The 18,666-nt window shown below is 40.2% G+C and overlaps 1 protein-coding gene across 1 annotated transcript in view; it reads right to left on the bottom strand.

Moving 5' to 3' along the window:
* Positions 1 to 14,316: 14,316 nt before the first annotated feature.
* The window catches only part of XKRX (XK related X-linked), a 13,581-nt gene continuing 9,231 nt past the window's right edge, over positions 14,317 to 18,666 (bottom strand). Inside the window, exon 3 of the mRNA XM_004377535.3 lies at positions 14,317 to 15,958. Within this exon, the coding sequence (XP_004377592.1) occupies positions 15,213 to 15,958 (746 nt within the window). The 3' untranslated portion in view covers positions 14,317 to 15,212. The remainder of the gene's footprint in view (positions 15,959 to 18,666) is intronic.

The following is an 18,666-nucleotide window of genomic DNA, read 5'->3' as shown; positions in this document are numbered from 1 at the left end:
AGTAAGGATATTGTTGATGTGTTGTGAGATTGTTAACCATTGTCATAGGGCAACATTTGTAGTAACTGTTAAATGAGAAACTATTTTGTTCTGTAAGTCTTCATCTTAAGTGAGAATAACAGCACTTGGAAGAGTGTAGTCAATGTCACTGAAGTGTGCATGTAGAAATTTTTGAAACGGTGTATCTTTGGCTATGAGTATTTTCACAAAAAAAAAGGTTGAGAATTTAGAGGGTTAATATGTTGTGGGGTTTTTTACCAACGTCATAAAACAACATGTGTACTACTGTTTCATGAGAAACTATTTGTTCTGTAAGCCTTCACCTGAAGTACGATAAAATATATATATAAAAAAATGCTTGGGTTTCTATACACCAGCAATGAGAAATCTGAAAGGGAAATCAGGGAAATGATTCCATTTACAATAGCATCTCAGAGAAAAAAATAACTAGGAATTAATTTAAGCAGGGACGTGAAAGACTTATATAATGAAAACTATAAAACACTGCTGAAAGACATTAAAGAAGACTTAAATAAATGGGAAGATGTTCCGTGTTCATGGATTGGAAGACTTTAATATTGTTAAGATGTCAATATTACCCAAAGGGATCTATAGATTCAATGCTATTCCAATAAAAATTTCAACAGCCTTCTTTACACATATGACAAAACCAGTCCTTAACTTTATATGAAATGACAAGAGGTCCCAAGTAGCGAAAGCAATGTTGAAAGATAAGAACAAAGTAGGAGAACTGACACTTCCTGATTTCAAAACATATTGTACAGCTACAGGAATTGAAACAGGCTGGTACTGGTGTAACAATGGACACATAGACCAATGGAATAGAATTGACAGTCCAGAAATAAACCTACACATCTATGGTCAACTGATTTTTGACAAGGGCTCTAAGTTCATTTGATAGGGAAAGAAGAATTGCTTCAATAAATGGTGTTGGGAAAACTGGATTTCCATACGCAGAAAAAGAAAACAGGATACATGCCTCACACCATACACGAAAACAAATTCAAAATGTATTAAAGACCTAAATGTGAAAACCAAAACCATAAAATTCTTAAAACAAAATGCAGGGGGAACATTGTCAGGCCAAGGTTTTAACAATGGATTATCTAATATAATAACAAAAGCACAATCATCAAAAGACAAAATAAATAAATGGGACGATAAAATTAAAAACTTTTATTCATCAAATGACTTTACCAAAAAAGTGAAAAGACAAGCTACCTACTGTGAGACTATCTTTGGAAACCATATATATCCGATAACCTAATAACAAAAGTATATACAAAACTTTGACAATTTAACAACAAAAAGACAAATAACCCAATCATAAAATGAGCAAACACTTGAATAGACATGTCACCAAAGAGGACATTCAAATGACCACCAAACGCAGGAAAAGATGCTCAATATCATTCACCATCAGAGAGATGCAAATCAAAACCACAATGAGATACCATTTCACTTCCACTAGGATGGCTAATATTAAAAAAAAAAAAAGCAGAAAATAACAAATGCTGGTGAGGTTGTAGGGAAATTGGAACCTGTATCCATTGCTGGTGGGAATGCAAAATAGTACAGCCATTGTGGAAAACAATGTGGCACTTCCTCAAAAAACTAAAAATACAACTACCATATGACTCACCAATTCCAGTCCTAGATACATACCCAAAAGATTTGAAAGCAGAGACTCAAATATTGTACACCAATGTTCATTGCAGCACTACTCACAATAGCCAAAAGATGGAAACAAATGCCCAACGATGGATGAATGAATAAACAAAATGTCGTATATAAATACAATGGAATACTACTCCACCAATAAGAGAAATGAAGTCTTTTTTTCTTCCTTTTATTGTACTTCAGGTGAAGGTTTACAGAACAAATAGTTTCTCATTAAACAGTCAGTATACATATTGTTTTATGACATTGGTTAACAACCCCACAACATGTCAACCCTCTCCCTTCTGAACCTTTTTTTTTTTTTTTGGTGAAAATATACATAGCCAATGATACACCATTTCAAAAATTTCTGCATGCACAGTTCAGTGACATGGATTACATCCTTCCAGTCGTGCTGTTATTCTCACTTTAGATGAAGGTTTACAGAACAAAATAGTTTCTCATTAAACAGTTAGTACACATGGAGAAATGAAGTCTTGATACATGATACAATATGGTGTAACTTGAAGACATTATGATGAATGAAACAAGTCAATCACAAAAGGACAAATGTTGTATGACCTCACTTAAAAAAGGCAAGAACAGACAAATGTATAAAGACCAAAGTTTCTTAGTGGTTATCAGGGGCAGGAGGAAGCGGGAGGGGGGTTATTGCTTATGGAGTACTGAGTTTTGGTTTACAATGATGGAAAGATAGCATTGATTAAGGGTAAGAGTTGCACAGCAGATTAATGTAATTGCTGTTGTTGCCCTTAACAACGTGGAAACAGAGAAGGAACAAAGACAAAGTCAAGAAGAGCATCAGATGAAAGCTCTACTCCAGAAATTTCCCAAGAGACTCCAAGGAAACAGCAGCAAATTGGAAGGAATAGACAGAATCTTGTGACTATTTAAGGCATCCTTGCAGGCTGATTCTCTTTCGCACACCCAAGACACAAACTGTCCTGGCCCCTGCTCTCACAAACTGGCCACCTGAAAGGAAACATGACCTAAAATCCATCTTCCCTGCATTGTCTCCTATCAGAAATCATGACCTGAGTTTTTTCTCACCTCGTAGACAAACTAAAGACAAGAAGTGGATATCACTGAGTCCTCTCAGACAGCACCCAAGCACTTTAGCCATTACTATACCCTCATGGCCCAAACCACAGTCAGCAGATCTGATGCTTGTGCTTATGATGTTTCTCAGCCTGCCTCAAAAACACTTGCCCTGGGCCATGTCCTCAACCCCCAGGCACAAGCCAAGGGTCCTGATAGGATCTCTAAATCCAGACCACATTCTGCCACACAGAGAAGGGGCCAGAAGGGGTCTATACTCAGCATCCAGGCACCAGGAGAAAGTTCTTCCCAGACTCCCATACAGAATTCCCAGAATCTCGCAAAGAAAACAAAACTCACAACCCTCCAGATCCTCCAGCAGAGCACTCAGAGACCTGATAAGGGAGCTGGCCAGCCTCTCCCCAGTACAACTGAATTTGGACACAAAGGGTCACCCAAGTTACCAGGAGGACTGACCTCCAGCCTCTACACAGTGGGTCTCAACTGAATACTGTCAAAGCCGGCCCTATCCTTCCACCTTCACTTTTTAGCCATGTTCCACGACAGCCGCTCAGAATTGTCTTCACAAGATTGGACAATGGACAGTGGAGCTCCAGGTTCAGAACATCGCCCACCTCTCTACCTCCTGAACAATCTACACCTCCTGTTCCTGTGATAGACACTGTCCCCAGGTCCCAGGGAGTGTCCTCTCTGAGGACCTTCTGGCCTCCTCCCCCTCCTAAGGAGAGTGACTGGAAGTGAGATCTCCATGGTAGGGAAGACTCAGCCTCCAGCCTCACATGAGTTGGATGTGACTGAAATGTCATATTGGGGAAAGATGCAGGGAGCAGGCTGTGTTTGTTGAATCACATCCTCTGATGTGGTGTAGGTGCAATGGTGGAACCCCAGATTATGTTGGAAGATAGACATGAAGACACTGCCTACTTTAATTTTGTAATTTTAAGTTGTATGTAAAATGGAACTTATGAAACAGGAATATATAAGTTTTTGTAATTTAGTTAATTTTATAAGAAACTAAGTCAATATGGGGGTAAATATTCAAGCATAATGTCACTAGAAACTATACAACTAATCTGTATTTGGTGTGAAAGTGACTGGATTTCGGAAAAACTGTGAATAACCCATCAATGGGATCTGTGTCTTTTAAGCAGTGCCCTGTACTGAGACTAAAGTTTTTTGAGTCTGTGGGAATGTTTAAGAGGAAACTATTACTGGGAATATTCTATGGATCATTTTGGTTAATGTTTATTGTAAAGTTGTATTGTAAATTTTTCTTCAATGTTAATAAAATGTTCAGAAATATTAAAAAAAAAGTAATTGTTGTTGTTGTCAATAAGTTGTACCCCTGTAAAAAGTTGAATTGGTGAAAGTTCTGTGATAGATATATTTACAACAATGACCAAAAAAAAAAAAAGAGAGAGAGAGAGAGAGTACCTACAAAGGCTGCTTATGTACCACCAAAACACCTAATGGAATTTGGTTCCTTAGTTTGGAGGTTTAGGGTCATGGTGTTATGGGACATTCCAGTTAATTGGCTTAATAATGTGTTTAATGCTTCTGTTCTATCTCCTAGTTCATTGCATAGTGTATGGGGTCTTAAAAGCTTGCAAGCGGCCATCCAAGGTACAACAATTGGTCTTTATTCACCTGGAGCAACAGAGGAAGAAGGACAGTCAGGAATAGGAGGAGGAATGGAATGCATAGCAGCCTTATTTGCCGTGAAACCAGAAGAACTGGATGGTGCCTGGCTACCATTACTGAACATTTTGATCAAAGATTCTATAGAAGAATCCTGATCAAAAGGGAGAAACTGCAGAGCAGAATTGCACCTTTTCATAGAATCCAGAAATTCTGGAGCCATGGAGGCTGGATGAACCCCCAAAACTATTGCCCTGAGATAATCTTTAAACTTAAACCTTAAACCAAAAATATCCCCTGATGTCTTCTTAAAACCAAACAATAGTTTAGCTTAAATAGTAAAGAATGTCTGCCTTGAACATTTTGCTCTTTTAAGATCTACATATATGGGATCAAACTGACAACAGCAACTCAAAAGATTAGATAGGAAACTTATGGGGCAGTGAGTTTATTTAATGAGGGAGGAACAACTGGGAAAAGAGGGTGAGTATGGTTGAAAAATTTAAGAATGTAATCAATGTCACTGAATTATACGTGTAGAAATTGTTGAAGTGGGTATGTTCTGCTGTGTATATTCTCAACAACAACAAAAAATAAAACAAATTACATAAAAAGCATTTTTAAAAAGTTCTTATCAGTTACAGAAGCATAGCAAAGTAATTACTGTGAAATTGTCTTTAAAATCCTCCAGCCAGATGAAATGGAAGTGATTGGAGACTAGATGAAATAAAATTGGCAAAATGATGATAATTGTTGAAGCTTGGTGATGGTACTTGGGGGTTCATGATATTATTCTCTTTTCTTCTATGGGTTCATGATATTATTCTCTTTTCTTTTATTTATGTTTTAACATTTTCACAATAGAAAGTTACCAAAATAGATCTGGACTAGGGATAAGAGCTCTGGATTTCATTCTCTGATTTGCCTGTAATTAGCTATGTGATCCTGGCTAAGTCACTTAATCACTGGACCTCCATTCTCTCCTCAGTAACATAGAAATACTAACTGGTTAAATTTTATCAAGTGTCTACTACACGCCCACAATTATACCAAGTAGTTTTTGTTGTTGTTGTTATTTGCCATCTGACTGATGGCGCCCTCATGTGTGCAGAGTAGAAATGTTCCGTAAGTTTTTCAAGGCTGTGACCTTTCAGAAGAAGATCACCAGGCCTGTCTTCCAATCTGCCTCTGGGTGGATTCGAACAACCAATCTTCTGGCTAGTAGTTGAGCACATAACCGTTTACGCCACCTAGGGACTCATATACCAAGTATTACAAAGGAACAAAAGAACTATTCATGTCCTACTACTCTTATGGCATCAGGGTGGGGGAGGGGGAGCAGGAGGGGAGGAAATAGGATTTTTATTTTTTTAAAAAAGACATATACATGGATTCATAGAAAAATGTCTGGAAAGTGTGTAAGTATACACCAAGATCTTAATTTGTTATTGCTGAGTGGGATAGAGTTGATAATTATCTTCTTCTTTATGATAGTCTATATTTTCCAAAGCAAGATTTGGATTATACTGTATGTGCTCTTTTGTAGCCTACTTTTTGTGTGTGTGTAATATTATATCCTTCAGGTAATCATACTGAAGTATATGAAAGCATTATAGATACATAAACGTAACCTAATTTAGTATCATTTTATTACCACAGCTGTTTCATTAACTATACTCAGCCTTTTAATGAATATGCACCATATGTGCCAAAGGAATGGAATCTCTAGGACTTGCAACTGGTCTCCTGGCTTCTAGTTTTATTTTCCCCCTTCTAATCGATCCTTTACACAGACACCAGTGATCTTCCTGAAATAGCCCTAACCATGTCACTCCTCAGCTCAAAATCCTTCAATGCAAGAGGTTATTTATTGTAAGATTCCATTTATATGACATTCTCAAAAAGACAAAGCTATAGGGACAGAGAACAGACCAGTGGTTGCCAGAGTTTAGGGGTGGGAGAGGGTGTGACTATAAAGTGGTATCATGAGGGAATTCTTTGGGGTATTGGAATTGTTCTGTATACTGATGGTAGTGGTGGTTACACAAATCTATTTTTCAAAAAAAAAAAAAAACTGTTGCTGCCGAGTCTATTCTGACTCATGGTGACCCCATGCATTACAGAGGAGAAGCGTTTCACAGGGTTTTCTTGGCTGGGTGGATTCGAACCACCAACCTTTAGGTTAGTAGTCGAGTGCAAACCGTTTACACCACCCAAGGAGCTTTACACAAATCTGTGCATCTGTTAAAACTCATAGAAGTGCACATTATCCTAAAATGTCAATTTCACTGTATGATAAGTTTTCAAAGTTTTATCTTTTCCTCCATTGCTTACGAATTCAAATTCAGGATACATTTAAGGTCCTCCAGAGTTCCCCCACCTCCCAGTCTACCTTTCCAGCCTCATCTCTAATTGCTCCTCACACCTAGAGCAAAAGATTCCAGCCATACTGTAACTGCTTACTGTTCATATGTCATGGACGGTGACAGCTGTGTGTCATAGTTTGTAATGTCCCCTCTGCTAAAATGCACCCCCATCTACCATAATGGAAACCTTACTTATCCTTCAAGGCTTAGTTCACATTTCACATCCTCTGTGCAAGTCTCCTTATCTCCTCAGTCAGAACTGAATCTCTCTTTCCTCAGTGCTCCTACAGCACTTTGCTTCTTACATCTCATTGCCCGACACTACCAGGTATGATGGGGAAATCCCCAGTGGAAGTAGGCTCTAATGACTGGGCAATAAAACCCCATGGAAACTACCTCACTCAGAAGTATTCACTAGAGGCAAGTATTTACATTCCTTCCATTCCTGTCTCACTACACAACACCCCACTGGTTTCCAGGTCAGGCCACACCCCTAGGCTTTAGATTTGCCCTAGTATTTACCTCTTCATCCTCCATACTCCAGCTTTCAAGTTCATTCTTACTTAATTTCCTGCTTTTCTGCTCTGGTGCTGAATTCCTATCTTGGCCCCCTAAGCACATGATTCTTCCACTCCACTCCCAGGTAAGTTTTAGTTTCCTGACCTGGCTAGACCTGTTCAATCTCACTCTCCTGGCTGGAAGGAGGGAGCTTACCTAGCAGGTATGAGTACACTGGGACTGAAACTGGTCAGAAGAATGTCTCATTGGCAAGTTAGCCAATACAATGGAGAAGAGTGAATTGGAGTGAAGTGAAGCAAGCAGAGGCTGGTAGACAGGGGAAGCAAAGCTAAATGGATCAGGAAAGCAAGAAGGGACTGTGGTTTAAAGCCAAGGATATGACTGTGTGGAGAGCAGGGAACCATAGAGAGCAGGCTAAGCTTACCCGGGTCAGGAAACTAGAACTTCCCTGGGAGTGGAGTGGAAGAATCATGTGCTTAGGGGGCCAAGCCAGGAATTCAGGGCCAGAGCAGAAAAGCAGGCTTAGCCATAAGGTTAGTTTGGGTAAATATTAGAGATAGAGGCCCTGTTCCTTTCTATGTGATGTGTGAGTGGACCTGCCCTATTTAAAGAGCCAAAGATGAGTATAAAATGCTCATTGACTTCAGCTCTACCCAGTCCAAACCATGGGACCCAACATCTCTGGAAGGCAATGTGGTAGAATGGAAAGAGTATGGGCTTTGGGATAAAAAAGATCAGGATTCAAATTCTGGCTCTTTTCCTTACTAGTTGTGTAATCTTGGGTAAGTCAGTCTCAGCTTCAGCTTCTTTATCTGAAAAATGCATCTAACTCACAGGGTCCTTGTGAGGATAAAATAAAATTACATAAATGACCCAACATGGAACTTGGTATTTAGTAAGCACTCAACAGATGTTAGCTTCCCTCCTTCAAAGCCACATATAATAACTTGCCTTATATTTCTAGTTAATTGTAAGCAGTACATGTCTCTCTCTCAAGCCAGATCATAAACTTGTTGAAGGAAGGCACTGTGTGTGAATCATTGTTTCACATATATTTATTTTTAAAAGATATTTTTATTGCAAATACCATGTCAAGTTATACAAAATTCAAATATCGCAAAATACTTAACATAGGAGAAATCCCCAATAATCTCCCCTAGACACCCCAAACCAGAGAACTACTACTACTTGTCAAGAGCATGGAACAAATTCCTCCAACCCTCCCACCCCTGATATTGTTGTTTTTACAAAAATGTGATTAGTGTTAAACTATGATTCTCAAAATGTTAAAAAACATAAGTCTCATACAAATAGAGTGAGCATGTGTCAAAGTTTTATTTTATTCACCTCATCAAAGAGGAAACCAGTAAGATAACAAAGTCAATTGAAACGAGGATATGAGAACTGGGGTTTTATATATAGTCAATGAAAAAAACAAAGGAATGCTAAAACAAGATTGTTAAGTTAGAATCAAAACTGGTTAACGTCCTACAGGGCAATAAAAAACAAAATCTTGGTGTCTTATTTAGTTGGACAGAAAAGGATACCATCTCATTTTGTCGGTTTTACAGAGTTGTAAAATGACTGGACCCTAAGCAATTGTGCTAAATCACAATTCTCTAGACCTAGAGACCCTGGGTGGTGCTAACAGTTAAGTGCTCATCTACTAGCCAAAAGTTTGGCGGTTTGAACACACCCACAGGCACCTCAGAAGACAGGCCTGGTGATCTGCTTCTGAAAGGTCACAGCCTTGAAAACCCCATGGAGCTGTTCTACACTGCACACATGGGGTTGCCATGAGTTGGGGTCCACTCAATGGCAACTAACCACAACAGACCTAGAGTGTCAGATGATCAGTTAGAAAATGCTCTGAGCATGACATTAAAACATCACTTAGTTTCCTGTTGCTGTTGTAACAAATTCCCCATACTTGGTGGTTTAAAGCAACACACATGTATTCTCTTAGAGTTCTTGAGGTCAGAAGTCTGAAATCAGTTTCACTGGGCCAAAATCAAGGTGTTAGCAGGCCCACAATTCCTCTGGAAATTCTAGGGGAGAATCTGTTGTCTTGCTTTTTCCAGTGTCTAGAGCTGCATTCTTTGTTTCATGGCCCCTTCCTCCATCTTCAAAGCCAGCAATGCAGCATCTTTAAACCTCTCTGCCTCCATCTTCACATCACCTCCTCTCTTATAAAGGCTCTTGTAATTGTATCAGGCCCACGAAGATAATCCACGATAACCTCCCCCATCTCAATGTCAATTGATTAGCAACCTTAATTCCCCCTTGCTATGTAGCATACTGGAGCCCTGGTGATGCAGTGGTTAAGAGCTTGGCTGCTAATGAGAAGGTTGGCAGTTCAAACCCACCAGGAGCTCCACAGAAGAAAGATGTGGCAATCTGCTTCCAAAAGATTTACAGCCTTGGAAACCCTATGGGGCAGTTCTACTCTGTCCTATAGGGTCTCAGTGAATTGGAATCAACTTGAGGTCAATGGGTTTGGTTTTGGTATATAGCATAACATATTCACAAGTTCTAAGGATTAGGACTTGAAATCTTGGCGGGGGGGTGACATTCTTCCTACTGCACCCTTGTTTCCAAATTTTGGATAATTTTTTATAACCTCATCCTATATATTTTGAGTTCAACTGGCTTTCATCACGTATCTTTTCACATAGCACATGTAATATGAATCTATCCCCATTCTTCTTAATAGTTGGACGGTATTCCAATTATGGAATTGCCAGAATTTAATCATTTCCCCATCAAACCAAAAACCAAATCCACTGCCCTCGAGTCAATTCTGACTCATAGCGACTCTATAGGACAGAGTAGAACTGCCCCCATAGGGTTTCCAAGGAACGGCTGGTGGATTGGAACTGCTGACCTTTTGGTTAGCAGCCAAAGTCTTAACCACTGTGCCACCAGGGTTCCCCATTTCCCTGTAGATGGAAATTTAAATTGTTACCAATTTTTCACCATTACAAACAGTGCTGCAATGAACATCCCCGTACAAATCTCTTTGCACACTTGTGGCTATGTTTCTATACTCACTTGAGGGCTATGTTTCTGTAGACAAATTCCTGGAGGTTAAAATCCTGAGACAAAAAAGTATGCCCACTTAATTTTGATAAATACTAATAAATCGCCCTCCAAAAATATATGCCTGTTTTTACACTCATACCAATGATATATGAAAGTACCTGTTTATCTCCAACCTCAGTTACAGTAGATAATTTGGGATTCATTTTTGAGTCCTTTTGCATCTATCTAGCACTTTGAGATGTCCATATAGTTTTTACTGGCATAAAATAAGAGCTTAATAATGTTGGACGAATTGAAAGTTAGAACAATGCAAATCCACAGGGGCTTGTCCTAGCAATGATGCATCAGTAACTGAACTAATGTATGTAAATGCGCCTTGGATACTATAAAGTACTATTCAGATGTTATTTTCGTACATGGAAATGTGTTCTTTTCACACTTAGTTCTCAGATCTCATTATGGTCTTAGTAGCACACAAGTTGGCCTTGCTACTTCCCGGTTTCACATGGTGTATGCTTTGTTGCCAAGGCCCATAACATACTTTCACTGTACCCTCCAGAAGTTCTATGGTCTATAGTGTGTGACTGATGGTCCCAGGCCTTCAGGAAGAAAGGCATAAGATTATGGGCGTATGAGTCCCCTGAAGATGGTAAGAAAGTCCAATAGCAAAAGCTTCAGAGAACTAGGATCCCCATGCTTGGGTAGGTAAATATTTTTACTCTGGCCCAGAATCAACTGCTTTTGTACCAAAGGATTCTTAGAGACAGAGTCCCATGGATTTAAATGGAATATGCTGGTGAGTACCCTACCCTACAGCCACTCATCCCTCAACCTCACCCCAGGAGGTAGAGGTAAACTCTATAATGTTAAGGACCATGACCTGGTGAGCTGCAGGTGTGAGAGAGATGGCTGATAAAGCACTGAGGGTTGGCCTAGGATCTCAGGAGTGTGACAGCTGATGGGGAGCATTATTCTTCACTGTCCACATCCCCTAGCCTATTCTAGAACTAGCAGTCACCTTCTTAACGGGAGTAGGAGCAGTGCTGGCAGAGGAAGTGGGAGAGAATGGGTTTCAGCACCGCCCTGCTCTGATTGGTTGTTTCTGGGGTCAGAGTTCATACAAACCTGAGTGGGAATTTCTCCCTCCAGTTTTCTTCCCACCACCAGGGTTTGGAAGGTGTGTTTAAGAATATACAGGAGACAAAGTTTTGAAACTAGAAAGGAAATAGGCTTCTCTATCATCCTTGCTTCCACCTCCCAACCCTCCTACACCTCACACATGACCAGTACCAACCTACAAGTACATGTAAGCACACACTCGGTTTTCATCCCAGGCTTTTTAGGACTTGACCCCTCGCTCTCTAGAGTGAATTGAGTGGTGCCTCCTGATAAGAAGTGTTTGTAGGAAAGAAAGTTATGAACCTAGCCATAGACCAGAAAATGTTCTTGAAACCACTAACATATTAAATCGTTTCACAAAAGGTCTAAGAGGGCTTAGAGGCTTGTGTCAGGATTAAGAGTGTAATCTCTGGAGCCTGAATCTTGGCTCACACTAGCTGTGACCTTGAGCAGATGACTTAACCTTCTATGCCTTAGAATCCTCATCTGTAAAATGGGGGATAATAACAGTACTTACCTCATAAGGGTTGTTGTGAGGACTGAATGAGATAATGCATACGAAGCACCTAGTACCACGCCAGGCATATAGTAAGTGATAATAAATATTAGCTATTATTTCTTTCTTCCACAGTGCCTCACAGTTCTATGCCCATAGTCTTTAAGGTATTTGTGGAGTGAATGAAATTGATAACCATTAGTTTAACACATTTCCCTAACATGTTAACTTGACCATACCTACCAAAAAACCAAACCCATTGCCACTGAGTTGATTCCAACTCATAGCGACCCTATAGGACAGAGTAGAACTGCCCCATAGGGTTTCCAAGAAGCAGCTGGTGGATTCAAACTGCTGACCTTTCGGTTAGCAGCCAAACTCTTTAACCACTATGCCACCAAGATAGCCTAGTTAAGAGCTTGCCTACACAAGTATCCTGTGTTGCTTTAAAAGTTCAGAGAGTAAAAAGAGAATAATAGATTAAGGAAGTGTTTTCAGACGGAAAGGGGGGGGGGTGCTTCCTCTGCCCCACCACCTTATTCCACAATCCCTTCTTCTCCTGTGTATCTGGAAGATTCTATGGAACAGAAAGGAGGTTCTGAGGGCTTATTTGCATGATACATCACTAGTCTCTTGTCCTCAGGTGAGGATAGCAGGTTTTTCAGGTCAGAAGCTGCTCCACACCCTTCTCTCTAAACTCCTTGCATTCCCAGAAAGTTAAGTCCCTAAGATTGGTGAGGATATGTTGGAGAAAATATACCTTGTCCAGTACTGAGGTACCCTTTTCTGTCTTGTACATCTCCACTCTGGCTCTAATTAGCCTGCCTGCCTTGGTGAGTGTCTCTCTCTCTCTCTTTGTGCGTGTTTCCATAGCACCCGCCCCTTAAGTAGCTGATTCACATGGCTTTTATGGACCAAATTATAGTTCCACATTGCTTCTGCTCTTAATTGAGGGCATGTTGACCATTGGGGAGAAATTCTTGCTTGAATTCCAAAGAGGCAATTTGTTGTTCTGGAGGTCACCAATAGATTATTTCTTTCAAATTCACCTTGAATAACATGGTCACAAGATAGCAGTATGAGCATTTTATGACAACAACCTAAGTCTCTTCTTCATCATGAAAAATGGAATGAGGGAGCTGGGGTTGAGAAAAGAAATCTCCCCTCCTCCAAAGCAAGTCACATCATTCTCCCCCAAATTAACTATCCAGTCCTTTTAGCCCCAAACAGTGGCTGAGGATGGGAAAACCACACTAGACGTGCCAGGAAATAGGACAAACTTGGCCAACAGCCCTGCTACTTAGAAGAGGGTGCTCCCCCAACATAGTGTCCTGATACTGAATAAGAGAAGGGGAAATGGCTAAAGATCAATTGTTAGTGTGATCCTGAGAGTAAAACTGGATGGGAGTGGATTTCATATTCTCATGGAATCCAGACTTGCTGGAGTCAGGGAGGCTCCAAAACTATAGCCCTCAGATAATCTTTAATCCTTAAACCAAAAATATCCTCTGAAGCCTTCTTAAAACCAAATACTAGTTTAGCTTAACTAGTAAATAATGCCTGTCTTAAACATTATGCTCCTTCAAGATCTATCTCTACAGGATCAAATTGATAACGGCAACTTGAAAGTATAGATAGGAAACTTAGGGGCAGTGAGTCTATGTTAACGGAGGAGGAAAAAATTGGAAAAGGAAAGTGAGAATGGTTGCACCACTTTAAGAATGTAATCAATGTCACTGAATTGTACACGCAGAAATTGTTGAACTGGTTTATGTTCTGCTGTATATATTCTCAACAACAACAAAAAATAAAATAAGTTATATATTTAAAAAAAAAAAAGCTGGATGGGGTGAGAAGCCTTATGTTAGCTTGGTCACAATTTCCTGCAGCATTGTGGCGGCCACAACTGGTGCATGCTACTAGGAGTTCTTCTCACTTGCCTACTCTGTGAAGGACAAGCATTAGTTAGGTAAAGGCTGAGACACTCGGTCCCAATAGGCAGTGGCCATAGTAACTTCGATCCCTTGGTTATCTTAAAGGCATCCAGCTAATATTCCCATCAAAATACCTAGCTAATGTGAAATCTAAACATCAAGATACATGAGAACGTGAGACCTACATTCATCCACTGGGGTGGGGGGTGTGAATGAGCAGAGGGTTGAAAAACATAGGCTTCTTGTTGGAAAGTAAAATCCTGTGGGCAGAAACCAGAATCAATGTAATTTAATATGGGCTGATTTCCCTCCTCCTCATTCACTCTACCTGAGAGTGTTAGCCACCCATCCTAACCCCAAACAACATGAAGGTGATGTCCTAACCATTACTACTTTCTCTCTCCCCTAAAAATAAATAAATAAAATACTCAGAACAGTAGCAGATACAAGGCAGTCTTCATTTTTTCCACACATCAGAAATACTTGCAATTACAGTTCAGCTTCTCTGAGGTCCACATCAAGCAGTAAAATGCCAAGAGCACAACAAAAGTTGGGTTGGAGGGAATCCCTGCTGATGAGGCACTAAGTGAGAGATTTCACCCCACCACTCCACTCGACAAGCTGGAGGCTCATGCAGGTCCCTGAGAAAAGAGTCATTCTGGCTTGTGCCCTGAAGGAATCCTATTCTGCACTCCCACCCCAGAGTGGGCCTATGAAGGGCGCTGAAAGGAGAGGTCCTTGCTGAAGGACCACTGGTAAAATCTTAATGGAGAGCTAACTCATTTGGGGAGAAGCTCTTTTAATAAGGGGGCCATCCTCTTAGCAGAGTTTCTCTTTAGAATTAAAAGGGCCCAGACACTCTCACAGTTGCAGGTTCTACATGAGTCAGACTGGTCCCTGTGAGGTTCCCACAGCTGGTAAGCTGTCACATCATCTAATCAGTCAGGATGTATTCTGGTGGGATTCTGGGCCTTCAGCTCAGGCTGGAAAAGTTCAGTAATGTCTCAAGCAAATGAGCAGATCTGGAAAGTTACAGTGAGCCTAAGGTACTTGCAGGTAATTCCACAGGGCAGCCAGAGAGCTGATGGCGGTTGGGGGAAGGTGGTAAAAATTATCTCTGATGCCTCCAACTACATAGCGGATACTCATTATGAACAAGCATAGCAGTCTTAAGGAAATAAAACTTACTTGGAGGCTGTTCTTTCTTCTGATGGGCTTACCAGAAAACTCAAGAAAATATCCTGGTGGGTACTCACCCATGAGCCTTATCCTTTCCTTAGATTTCACAGTTGCTCTTGGAAGCCCCCAACCCATCCCCAAATACCCAGAAGAGTAGAATCAGACAATGCTTTGCCTTGCTTCAGCCTCAAAGGATGACTCCAACTTCTTGGGCCTGCCCTGAGGGTGTCGGCGGCAGCAGACACAGTGGAGGTAGTCCACTATATTGTGGGTGAAGAGTGAGCGCAATGGATGCAAGTACTGGAAAAAAAGGAGCATGAAGCCAATGGAAATCAGATAAGCAATAATGAGCTGCAAGGCAATCAGGGAATGACAGTAATTCAGTAATACTTTCACTCCAAAGAACTTGAAAACCAAAACCATGATCACATTCTCCACCAACCTCACACTATAGTGCAGGCCCATATGTCCCCAGTTCTGACCCTTGTCAACAAGTTCTCTGTCTGCCAACCTCAACTGCATAGCTGACCAGCAAGAGAAGTTGATGCCAGCATAGAGGATGGTGACTGAAATCAGCACCACCAGGGTGCCTACCCGGCTAAAATTTTTCTCAATGTTACTGGGCATCTGGGCACCACTCTTCCAGAACTTAACCCAAGGCTCAAAGAGGATGATCAGGAAGTTGAGCAATAAAAAGGGCACAGCCTTCAATTTCAAGGTGGCCGAGAAGAGCACCAGAATCACTAGGCGGGAAGTGATCTCCAATGACCTCCAGATGGTGATGCAGAGGACTTCTAGTGGCCCGAGGCGAATCTTGTATTCATCGTACTTGATCTGGATAGCCAACATATTGCAGAGGGTAGCCCCATAGGTGACAGATATCAGGGAAAAGACCATTAACACAGCTGTAAGAAAAAAAAAAAAAAAAAACAAGGAACAGAAAAAACAGGCAGTCAATGGTGGTGGTGAAGGCTGTACTTAAACCCAGAGGTCCAGGGAGATGACAGGTGAGACTTGAGGGCCCCGGTATGATCACATGATCATAGCTATGCAAACAAATAGCATGTATAGAAAGAAAATGAAAATAATCCCAAATATCTTTTTTGTAAGAAGGTTTTAAACCAGTATTATCCTTTTTTCTACTTTCCTCTATTTTCTAAATTTCCCATGATGAACATACAATGTAATACTTTAATAATCATATAAAAATACAAAATGAACTTTTTAAAAAGAGTGAGTCTAACACAAGAAGAGCACATATAAATAGATAAGGTAGCAGTTACATGATGAAACAGGCTTCTGAACAAAACATTGAAGGAGGCAGGAAGAACCCTGTCTGAAAAAAATCCAGCCTTAGGAGACTCATAGAAATGCCCTTGCTAATAGAAGTCCCCTCTTTAATGGTTATCTTCTTCAACAAACTCATCTTGTTTGTGCATGCTTCCAGAATACTTAACTCCAGTGACATGTATCAAAACATGTACTGGAAATTCCATGAGGGCAGAAAGGACCATGTCCATTTTGTTCACTGCTGTATCCCCAGATATACTGCCTGGAACATAGTAGGTGCTAAAAAATGTTTGTGGAATAAAGAGTTCTGAATTTAGAGAGGAAGCATAAAATAGCTAGGATTTGAAGCCCTTGGTTCAGCTGTGTGGGATCTTGTGAAACTCACTTGAATATCTATGTGCCTTAGTTTCCCAATTCACTGAGATACTCTAAGTTGCTGGTATTAATCATCAACAATGTCAATTCACCACCCCCATGCTTTGGCATATACTTTAGGGATCCCTGGACTTCCAGCAGTGGTTTAAAAAAAAACTCATTTCCTAGCCCATGACATCCATTCCACCATATGTTAGCGTAGAGGACCTGAAGGATCAGGATGCTTTCTAACTTACTATATTAAGTCTCATCTGTAGAAAACAGAGATGGCCCTTTCATTTGCTTCCTTTATTTCAAAGGATACCAATTACTAAGAAAAAATATGGTACCCTCAAGGAGAGCACAAGGCCTGAGGGGTACTTATCCAAAAGAAAAGCCAGAGCTTCCTGTTCCCATAAAAAGACTGGATCCAGGGAAACTAGAACCAGGTAGAAGTCAATTTAAACTGAAAGAAAAGCTTCCCCATGGAAACCCAAAAGGAACCACAGCTTTGTTCCTGACATTTTTTTTTCCACCTGTGAGTAGAGTGTTGGAATCTTCAATGACTGGAATGGGAAACTCTCTTAAAGTAGCTACTTGTAGCTTTATAAACTACTCTCAGTCCCATCCTCAAGAGCTGATGTTTCATGTGGAGTTGGGAATGTCAGAGTGTCAATGCTTTCTCTTAAATCAGAACTTATTTATTAATACCTGTTGCTGTTGAGTCGATTCCGACTCATAGTGACCCTACAGGACAGAGTAGAACTGCCCCCATAGAGTTTCCAAGGAGTGGCTGGTGGATTTGAACTGCCACAGTTTGGTTAGCAGCCGTAGTTCACCATAACTCTTAACCACTGCACCACCAGGGCTCCCATTTATTAATAGTAGTATAATAAAAGGAAGAAAGCCTGATGTTTCCAATAAATGTAAAAATACCTTCCATCGGTCTCCCTATAAATAGGGTATACTCACACCGTAAGAGACCATACGCTGCTAGTGAATTTGTTCATCCATACTGATCCAGGTGGCCTCCAAGAAAAAAAGGGATTAGGAAAAGGGTAGCAAGGAGAAGATTACGAGGGTAGGTGAAAATGAGGAAAAATAAACCAAAGGGTTGTTTTCCAAACCTTAAAAGATATAGTATTGCCAGAAAGTTTTTAACAGGATAAATCACTGAAAAATCGAAAACATGGCCTTGGAGAAAGCTTCCTTTACATCCTTTGTACAGTGATATAGTTGGAAACACAGACTTTGGAGGCAGACATCCTGGGTTCTATTCCAATCTTAACCACCTACTACTTATGGGACCTTGGGGAATTTACTTAACCTCTCAGTGCCTCTGTTTCCTCATTTGTAAAATGGGGATAATAACAGTATTTATCTTATACGGTTGTCATGAAGATTAAATGAGATAATTGCAGGTAAAGGGCTTAGAGCAATGCCTGGAACATAGTAAATTCTGTCTGCTATCATCATCATCACCACCCTCCCCTGTTTCCAAAGGTGTAGTAGGTCCATTTCCTTTACCCGGGTACTACCCTGGCACTTAGAAAATCAGATGACTTGAAAATTGATAGAATACCTAGAAATAAGCTTTGCAAAAATGTGCAAAAACTACAGCAAGAAAACTATGCAATTTTACTGAAGTACATTAAAAATATCTAATGAAATGGAAGAATTTATTCTCTTCCAATATGAAATTGATCAACATTATAAAGATGTAAATTTTCCTCTAAGATAATCTAAATAATTTAATGCAATCGCAATCAGCTTGATGAAATTTTTTTTCTTTTGTGGTTATTGTTTTGCTTTGTTTTGTTTTTTGGTGGGAGAATTGACAAATTGATCTTAGAAATTAATGTCTTCATAAGATGGGGTAAATTGCTCTATCAGATATGAGCTGTGCCAGAGATGTAAAAGATCTTTACAGAGAAAACTACAAGACACTACTGCAAGAAACTAAAAGAGA

Source organism: Trichechus manatus, unplaced genomic scaffold (assembly GCF_000243295.1).
Source record: "Trichechus manatus latirostris isolate Lorelei unplaced genomic scaffold, TriManLat1.0 scaffold00051, whole genome shotgun sequence".
NCBI lineage: Eukaryota > Metazoa > Chordata > Mammalia > Sirenia > Trichechidae > Trichechus > Trichechus manatus.
The sequence above is the reverse complement of the archived record's forward strand: the minus strand, read 5'-3'. Positions and strand labels throughout refer to the sequence as shown.